This window comes from Mercurialis annua, linkage group LG1-X (genome assembly GCF_937616625.2).
Source record: "Mercurialis annua linkage group LG1-X, ddMerAnnu1.2, whole genome shotgun sequence".
Classification (NCBI taxonomy): domain Eukaryota; kingdom Viridiplantae; phylum Streptophyta; class Magnoliopsida; order Malpighiales; family Euphorbiaceae; genus Mercurialis; species Mercurialis annua.
In genome coordinates this window covers 51,765,764-51,775,048 of record NC_065570.1, presented here as the reverse complement: position 1 = coordinate 51,775,048, position 9,285 = coordinate 51,765,764, and the positions used below count along the sequence as shown (strand labels likewise).

Genomic DNA, 9,285 nt, shown 5'->3' with positions numbered 1-9,285 from the left:
TAAACACATAATTTTTATTTTATGTTCATGTAACTATATTTAAACTGATATAAAAGAATTAAAAATTAAATTATTGATTATAAAAATAAATTTAAATTTAAAATGAAAATTGAAATATTTATCATAAATCATAATTATTATTGACGAGGGAATGCAAAATATTATATATCGAGTACATGTAGGTAGCGGCTTTATTATTGGAATCTCATAAATAAGAAAAAGGGAAAGTTGGCAGTGCATATATATATATCTATCTAACTTTAAATTACTAAACTAAGCTCGCTATCTAGTCTGGATCACGAGCTTCACAAATTAGGGTTTCGGAAAAATCTGAATTAACGATATTGTTTGAAGCAGCAGGAGCATAATCATAATCTCCATCGTCGTCGTCATCACCGTCGCCTTCCATGGATTCTGAAGCATAGTAACCACCATGCTGTTGGATCAGTACTAAATCATTACGATTCTGATGGGTGCTCTTACATCCATGGGCATTAACAATAGACACCATGTGAATCATGTTCTTTGTTTTTGAGTATTGATATATTGTAGCACTAAGTGACAACTATTGAACTTTTTAAGAGAGTGAAGGATGTTGAGACAATTAAGGAAACAACAAAGAAAAGGCTATATAAAGAGGAAGACGTGAAGGGCAGAGCTTAGCATGCAGTTTCTCGTGAGGATGTGTGGCGAGAGGTTTGAGGATGTGTGGCGACATTGCTTACATGGAAATTGCTATATGTGTGCTAATGTAGATCATGAGTTAATATTTCTATCATTATATGATATTATTCGATAAAAATGACATCTCTTTTTTTGTTGTTACAAAAAAGTTATATATTGCAATCAGGCCGAACCATTGTCATACAATAATCAGCACATAATATAAACTTGAATAATCGAAACTAAAGAAAATGAGACATTTATAGCTTTAACTTATTGTCATACAATAATCACCAATTTTTTATCAAGAAATATTGATGTGAACACTGAAAAAAACATTGTTCGGTGTTTAAAACTGCAAAAATATAAGAGTTGGTTTCTGACATCGTTAAAATTAAAAATCCAAATTTAAATTGCAAAATATACTAAAGTTAATGATTTTTTTATACAATTAAGCCTTTAATTTACCCACGTGTTTTTTTGTTTCTTTTTAAATTATTATAACTTATAAATGTGTGAAATTCTATGAAAAAATGTGTTTTGGTTTTCTTTAAAAATAATTTTAATTTTTGGCGTTACAGTAACTCAAATCCACCGTTTTTTGCTCTTTTCAAAAGATTTTACGTTTTCTGCCTTTTCTTTGCTGATGTTTTCGTATCTTGAACTATCAAACGACTGTTGTACAATCAATATGTCGTTGGTGGTTGGGCCGTCAATAGTTGATGGCGCAATTAATCAACGACAGTGTCGCCATCATCTATGGCGTCTCTAATGTCCAAGTTCTAATGCCGGGGTACTGTCAACTAGTGATGGAGTCAGGATTTTAACTTTGAAGGATGTATATTATATAATATGTATTACATATTACGCAAAAGGATAATTTTTAAAATTAGAAAGGCCAAATGGTAAAATTTAAAAACTTAAGGTATTAAATTTTATATTTTAAAAAAGTTGGAGGAGGCCATGGCCATCCCATGCCACCCCCTCCTTCCGTCATTGTTGTCAACCCTTTTTGTTGTTCTCTGGTGTCGCAAGCCTGTAGTAGATCAGCTCTGCAATTTGATTTCTTATTTTTTTTCTATTTTAAATTTGTTGTAATGCTTTCCATGTTGTTATTGTAAACAATAAATATGTATTATACTCTTTCCGGCCCATAAAAATAAAAAGAATAGTAATTTTATAAGAATTAAAAAGCTCAGTAATATGGTGGATTTATTAAAATATTTCTATAATAACTTTTAAAGTTTATAAGAGTTATGAAGCTACTACATTTAATGCTCATACAATACAATTATGAGAGTAGTTTGATAATTTTATTCTAAATTAACAATAAATATGATTACTTTTTCTATTTTTATGTGCTTATTTTTTCTAGTTTTATGGGACAAATTAGGGAGTATGTAATAATAAAAACATATTCTTATGCATATTCATCATTAATTACATCAATTAACTAGGATTGTTGTTTAGAGTAGACAAGTTAATATTTAATTAGAACTTTTATATGTTTTATTGGAGAGTGGGGAGCGTTTGTGGGAGAAATTGAACCCACAGCCTAACAGAATATTGTCCAGCATTTTACCATTTGAGGTATAACTCATTTGTAATATTTAATTAGAATTTTTGTAAATTTAGCAATATTATGATTTAGTTAATATCAAAACGTAAATAATGGTTGTAATTAATTATTCAAGATTATAGTTTTAATTAAAATTAATTATTAAAATTTAAAATTTATTTTATATTTTATATTTTTTAGTCGAATTTGACAGTTCAATCCTTAAATGGTTTCGAGTTAGGACTTCTCTATTTTTTTATGATGTGTGTTTTAATTTTTATTTATTACTAATTAAATATTACATAATCAATTTTAGATTAATAACATAGTTTAGATCTATTTGGCTAATTTAAATCGAATGAATTGACATAGACATTAAGTTAAATTAAACATGCAGGTATAGTTTGTATTAAAAATATTCAAGATGATAAAATTAAAATTAATATCACCTAGAATATTTCATATATAAAGAGAGAGATGTGGTATATCCGTCCTCCTCATAGTGAGCGTATGCTAACCTAATTAGATTATTTTTTTGGTTACATAATGAGGTTTTCGAACGAGTTTTAATTATAAAACAGTATTTTTAACTTTTTTACATACAAACTAATCCCTATTCGAGTAGTGTAGATCTCTTAAGTTAAGTATAATTTGTCTCCAAATTTTAAACGATATATACGTAAATATAAATACGGATCAAACTCGCAATCTGAAAGGTGAAAGTGCTTTACCAACTCAGAACTGACATGCTAAAGTAATCCAAAATTGATAAGATGTGAGTACATTTTTCTTGTTTTTGTAAAATTATAAATTTAAGCACTTTTTATACTTAATACACATTTAAAGGGGTGCAAGAAACCTTTATTTATTTACAATCTAGTACTTCATTAATCAGGGTTTGAGGACCGCTCAAAACTAGCTAGGATTTTGGAAAAATATTAAAGAGCCATATTTTTTTTCAAGCAGCAGGAGCATAATCATAATCTCCATCATCATCGTCGTCATCACCATCGCCTTCCATTGATGCTGCTGGTGAAGCGTAGTAGCCACCATCAACCTTTGAGAAATCGGGAACACACCGAAAAAGAAGTATATCATTACGTGCACTAACTACAAACATTGCATGGATCATGTTGTAGATATATTGTTGCACTAAGTGACAGCTGATGAGCTTTAAGTCAGTACTGGAAAAGGGTATTTAAAGAGGGAAAAATGTGAAGAACATTAAGTTTCTCGTGAGGATGTGTGGCGAGAGGTTTAAGGAATGTGATGAACACACGACAATTATTACATGGAAATGTCTATACGTGTGTTCATGTTGAACATGCATCAATATTTGTACTATGTCATAATGATCTTATTCGATTTCTTTTTTGTTTCTAAATTGATTAACAGAATTTGATGCGATACAATTTCTATCTCAACAGTGACATGTGAAGCATCTCATGAGATACCATTTTTTTTTTTTAAATGATGATATATTTTTTCAGTGTACAAATTATGTCAACACTCTCGGATAGCATCGTGACACTATGACACTTATGCAGTTGTGTGCGACTTCTCTTGACCCTTTACATATCTTCTTTCAAGTTTTCAATAGGCATAACATATCGTAAAGGTCCCTATATTTTTCATTTTTTTACTTCGTCTTTTAACATTTTAATTTTTTTACTTAATCTCTGTACTTTCAAAAATAATTTTCCACATGTAAAGAGTCAAGAGAAATTGCACCAAATTTTTATTAAATTTATTGGGTCACATATAAAGGCCCAATTCACAAATTTTTACTAATTTATTAACGAGTCAATTTACGAGTCATGTGCGTAGCATGTAATTCGAAACCACGTATGTAAAAAATTATTGAAAAAATTAAGAAAAACCACTATATTTTTTAATATAATAGTAATTTTTAACTCGATAAAAAAATAGAAAAAATACCCCACATTTTTAGCACTTTTACCTTTTTACTCTAAGGTATGTTTTTATTATAATAATACCTTTTATTTTTTATTATCTTTTATTCTAAACATTACTCTAATAGGTATTTCTCTTCTTTTTTTTTCTCTCTGTTTTCTCTTTTTGTACTCTCTCTCTTTCTCTTCTTTCTTCTTCTCCTTCTCCATTTTTTTTCTTCTTCATTTCTTAATTTTTTTTTTATCGATCCGCCGTTGTTCCTTCATCGATCCGCCGTCGTTTCTAAATCACACCGTTGTCGATCTGCCATCACGCCGCCGTTGATCCGTTATTCTTTCATATTTAATTTTAGCGATTTTTTTTTAAATTTTGGTGATCATTATGATTTATTTTAATTTTCAAAACTATAATAATTGCTGTTTAATTTTTTCAATTTCAGATCTAAAAATTTACATAAAAGACGATTTTATGACTAAAAAAATAATTTTCTATAGAAAAAACAATTTATGCAGGAAAAACGATTTTCTGCAGAAAAAACGATTTTCTGCAGAAAAAACGATTTTCTGCAGAAAACAGCGTCTGATTATCATATTGATATCACTATGACATTATCATATCGATTTCATAACACTGCAAAGTAAAACAATTTTTTGTCAAAAAATGCTTGATTATCAATATCGGTATCATTAACATTAGCATATATGTATCATAATGTTATCATATCAGTATCATAACATTATATGGTTATGATAATAGTATGATAATAGTATGATAAGTTTATGATAAAATACGTTATGATATTAAAATGATAAAGTATATTATGATAATGTTATGATAATTTTTATAAAAATAGGTTATGCTAATATTATGACAAAATTAATGATGATAGTATGATAACGTATGAAAAATATTTTTTACAAAAAATTATGATACCGAGATGATAATATCACTGATACTCTTATGATAACGAAGTAAAATCATAATTATTTTAATACCGAAAGTAAAAACATAAATATGGAAAAAAATATGAAGAATTTTTTATAACTTTTCCGTGTTAAATTAAAAAGTGCGAATATTTTTATTTTTTTAGATAAATACGTAAATCTCTCAAAATTATTTAATGTGGTTTTCTCTTAGTTTCTATTAATTGGGCTTTTTTTTTAGAATAAATCACAACCAACCATTTCTGTGCTTAAATAACACACATAAAAAGCCCACAGCAATGCCACGTCATATTCTCCAAACGAAATGACCGCCACTCAACTTTCCCACCAAATCTTGCACCTACACCACCCAATTCCCACCGTCTCCTCCCGGCGACTGACCACCAAATTCAACACCCCCTCCAAATTATCATTTAGAACTAATCAGAACTCCAAATGGATTCTCCGGCTTAGTCCAGTGGAGCAGAACCCACCTGCATCACAACAATCAACTACAGTTGATGTTAAAAAATTGGTGAATTTCTTGTATGATGATCTTCCTCATCTGTTTGATGATCAGGGTATTGATCGAACGGCGTATGATGATCGTGTTAAGTTCAGGGATCCAATTACTAAGCATGATAGCATAAGTGGGTACCTCTTGAATATTGCTCTTCTGAAAGTTGTCTTCAGACCTGAGTTTTTCTTGCACTGGGTTAAGCAGGTTAGTTTTTGTCTTTGATTCTTTCTGGTTTACTGAATCTAGTTAGTGCTTGGTAGTTAGTTGGTTTATATTTCTTTGTTTGGCTTTTGTTACCTTGTTCACTTGGTTTGTCCTAAAAGTCTGAAAATGCAAGAATTTATCAAATTTCATCTTCGAAAACATCTAGTTGCTACGAAGTTCAGTCCTTTCAACTGACAAATAAGATAATTTGACAGCATTTTGAAGAAATTAATGAAATTGTTCAAGATAATTATGGAATCATAAATGGAGTGATTGAGAGTGGGCTGCTCTGCTCGCCAGTATAGTCCGGAAATGCCAGGTATGTGGGCTTGCAGGCGGTCCACATCCCGAGATTTGACGGTGATCCTGGGCTACTGTTCGGGAGAATAAGTACTCATCACAAAAAAAAAATGAAATCATAGTTGGAGCCTCACCTAAGAGTTTAAACTTTTGGGTAAATTGATTATTTCACATGAAATCAGAGCCTCTGTAATCAAAAGGTGTAGAGTTTGATCCGTAATAATCTCATTTGACTAATTAAATGCATAAGATAAAGTAAGCTTGTATTTGTTCACGCTTCAACCTATGGATATTCGCGTGCTAGAGTGTATAGAGATAATAATACATTATAACTGGATTCTCACGTAATAGTTTGAGTTATTTGGGTGGACTGATTATTTGACATTAATCATGCTGCAAGCAACATGATTTTACAATAGTTCAATTTGAATTTACCATATGATCTTCTAGAGTGAATCAATTGTATACCAAAAAAATGTAAAATAAATTAGAACTGTCTCATTCTAGCTCTTTTGATTAATGTGCCGTTTATATAGACAGGACCTTATGAGATAACCACTAGATGGACTATGGTTATGAAGTTCATGCCGCTTCCATGGAAACCAGAGTTGGTTTTCACAGGAACATCAGTGATGGGCATTAATCCAGAGAATGGGAAGTTTTGCAGCCACTTGGTAATCTGTTTCCCTCACAACATTAGAAAGAAGGTTAAGAGTTTGTATGATGCAGAAATGAGATGTATTTGTAACGAATTTGCAGGACTTTTGGGATTCTATAAAGAACAATGACTACTTTTCTCTTGAAGGTTTATGGGAAGTGTTTAAGCAGGTACATGTTCTTATATCTATAAATGAAATGTTATTCCCAATGTATTTTATCATCACTTCTTATGTGTAGGTTGTAATTTTTTGCAGTTGAGGATATACAAGACTCCTGACTTAGAAACGCCCAAATATCTAATACTCAGAAGAACCGCAAATTATGAGGTTTATCTGCTTTTCAATATCCTTGAACACTTTTACTATCATAATAGCTACATCAATGCAAACTTTTTTTTTTCAGCTTTGTGGTGGGACTCGGAGTTCTCAGTGTGTTATAAAAGCAGCCTGTTTAGTAACATTTCACAATGTTTTTTACAGGTAAGGAAGTATGAGCCATTTGTTGTGGTTGAAACAAGTGGAGATAGATTATCCGGGTCAACTGGATTCAATGATGTTGCTGGGTAAGTATAATATGTTGGAATGAAATTCAAATTGTTCTTCCTTGGTTTAGTACATAGAACGAATGATTCTATGTTTGTAGGTACATCTTTGGCAAGAACTCTAAAGAGGAAAAAATAGCAATGACTACACCTGTCTTCACTCAGGCAAATGATGCTGAACTTTCCAAAGTGTCCATTCAAATAGTTCTTCCATCAGAGAAAGACTTAAACAGGTGAAGCTGACTTTCTTTTGCTCAAAAGGTTCCATTCTATTTATTTACGAGGAATGTATACTCCTGATAGCTATATAGCACGGAATCGAAAACGCTGAATCGGGAATAGTTGAAATGAAAAACAGCAAAACAATATAATTTTTTTATAAGAATAGGCTGTAAATATAGAGTTTCGGCGTTTCAGAAGTGTTTCCAGAAACGAAATGCTAAAACATAGAATTCAAGAAGTTTATGTGCAACATAGTCTGATAGTTATCGAGTTTTAGTAACTGACAATAATTATTTGAGAGAATAAAATTCAGTAACTCTATGCTATAGTAAGACTGTAAGAGTGATTAAGAAACAATTATGTTATCTTATGATTTTAACAGTTTGCCAGATCCTAATAAAGAGAACATTAGCCTGAGAAAAGTGGAAGGAGGCATTGCTGCAGTACTGAAGTTTAGTGGAAAACCAACTGAAGATATTGTTGCCGAAAAAGAGAAATCATTACGTGCAAGTCTTATTGAAGACGGTCTTAAACCTAAGACAGGTTGTTTGTTTGCTCGCTACAATGATCCTGGCCGAACACAGAGCTTTATGATGGTAAGTTATAGTTTTACCTTATGTTGCATAGAAACTTATCGAGTCCTACATTTCAGAGTTTTGTTTTCATTTTCAGATATACTTTTGAAACTCCAAAACTTTTTATCTATAACCTGTTTTTGTAAAAATTGTCGTTTCGCTATTTGTCATACAATATATTCCATTTCCGTGCAATATAGTTCTAACTACTCGTCTTTAAAATTATTTATTCCATTGTTTGTACTGCCCCCAGACTACATAGTTCTACTCGTAATGATTGAATCTGATAGCGTCAACAAAGATACTGAATTGATTAATTGATTCATTTTGTCAACTACTAAGACAATTCTTTGTCGATCTATGTTTGTTTGGAATGAAGAGGAATGAGGTGCTAATATGGCTTGAAGAATTCTCACTGGAATAGAAAGTTACAATCAGAAAATCAAACTCTTTGGTTGCCACCATTGTATTCTCAGCATTCGTGTGCCTTACGAAACTTACTGGGGCAGATGTTCTGATTCACAAATTGTAAACAAATCAAAACGTCTTTAGGGTATCTGTGTTCAAATGGTTAGGTACTTGCTGGTGCTAATTTGTTTGGTTTCTTATTATCAAGTGCATTTTTGTAGTTTAAACTTGTGATATAGTATCAAGATTACAACTTTAATCAAAGTCTAAAACCTCTTCATGAATATTTTGTTTTGAATGCAAGTTTATTGATTGTAGCAGTGATTTAAAAACCGCTGGCCGGTTAAATTGGGAACTGGCCAGCTGTCCTGTCCAATTTAGCCTAAAAATTGGGAATCTGCTCGAACTGGGTTGAACTGGTGGTTCTACCAATTAAACTCTAACACATGTCTAACATTTATTTGTAGGGGTAATTTACTCAACCGGTTGAACTAGTCGAACCGGCTAGACCTGTCAAACCGGGAACCGGTGGTCTCACCTATTCGATTTTTAAAACACTGGATTGTAGTAATAATTCAGTTATATTCACGTGCTGTTAGAATTAGGGATACGCAAAACTGAACCAAACAACTCGATTTGATTTTACATTGTAAAATAACTTCGAATGTCCAGTTTGGATTTAGAAGTAAATAAATTTTAGTTCACTTTTGGTTTAAATCGATTAGAAAAAATCAACTGAACTGATTCGCTTGGTTCAGTTTGGTTTGAAATAAAAAAATAAATAAATTTAGTTTGGT

General features: G+C 31.1%; 1 protein-coding gene across 3 annotated transcripts; it reads left to right on the top strand.

The window, feature by feature from the left end:
* The first annotated feature begins 5,335 nt into the window (after positions 1 to 5,335).
* On the top strand, positions 5,336 to 8,772 carry LOC126665735 (uncharacterized). 3 transcript variants are annotated; one of them, XM_056103796.1, is made up of 8 exons: positions 5,336 to 5,782; positions 6,619 to 6,756; positions 6,842 to 6,910; positions 6,997 to 7,068; positions 7,222 to 7,304; positions 7,385 to 7,516; positions 7,888 to 8,101; positions 8,423 to 8,772. In XM_056103796.1, exons 1-8 carry the CDS (start codon positions 5,384 to 5,386, stop codon positions 8,465 to 8,467), a joined length of 1,152 nt encoding a protein of 383 aa, XP_055959771.1. In that variant the 5' UTR covers positions 5,336 to 5,383; the 3' UTR covers positions 8,468 to 8,772. The 3 variants fall into 3 exon arrangements, with proteins under 3 accessions (XP_055959771.1, XP_050214583.1, XP_050214584.1); XM_050358626.2 differs by having other exon boundaries at positions 5,337 to 5,782; positions 8,460 to 8,772; XM_050358627.2 differs by having other exon boundaries at positions 5,337 to 5,782; positions 8,334 to 8,472.
* The last annotated feature ends 513 nt before the right edge of the window (positions 8,773 to 9,285 follow it).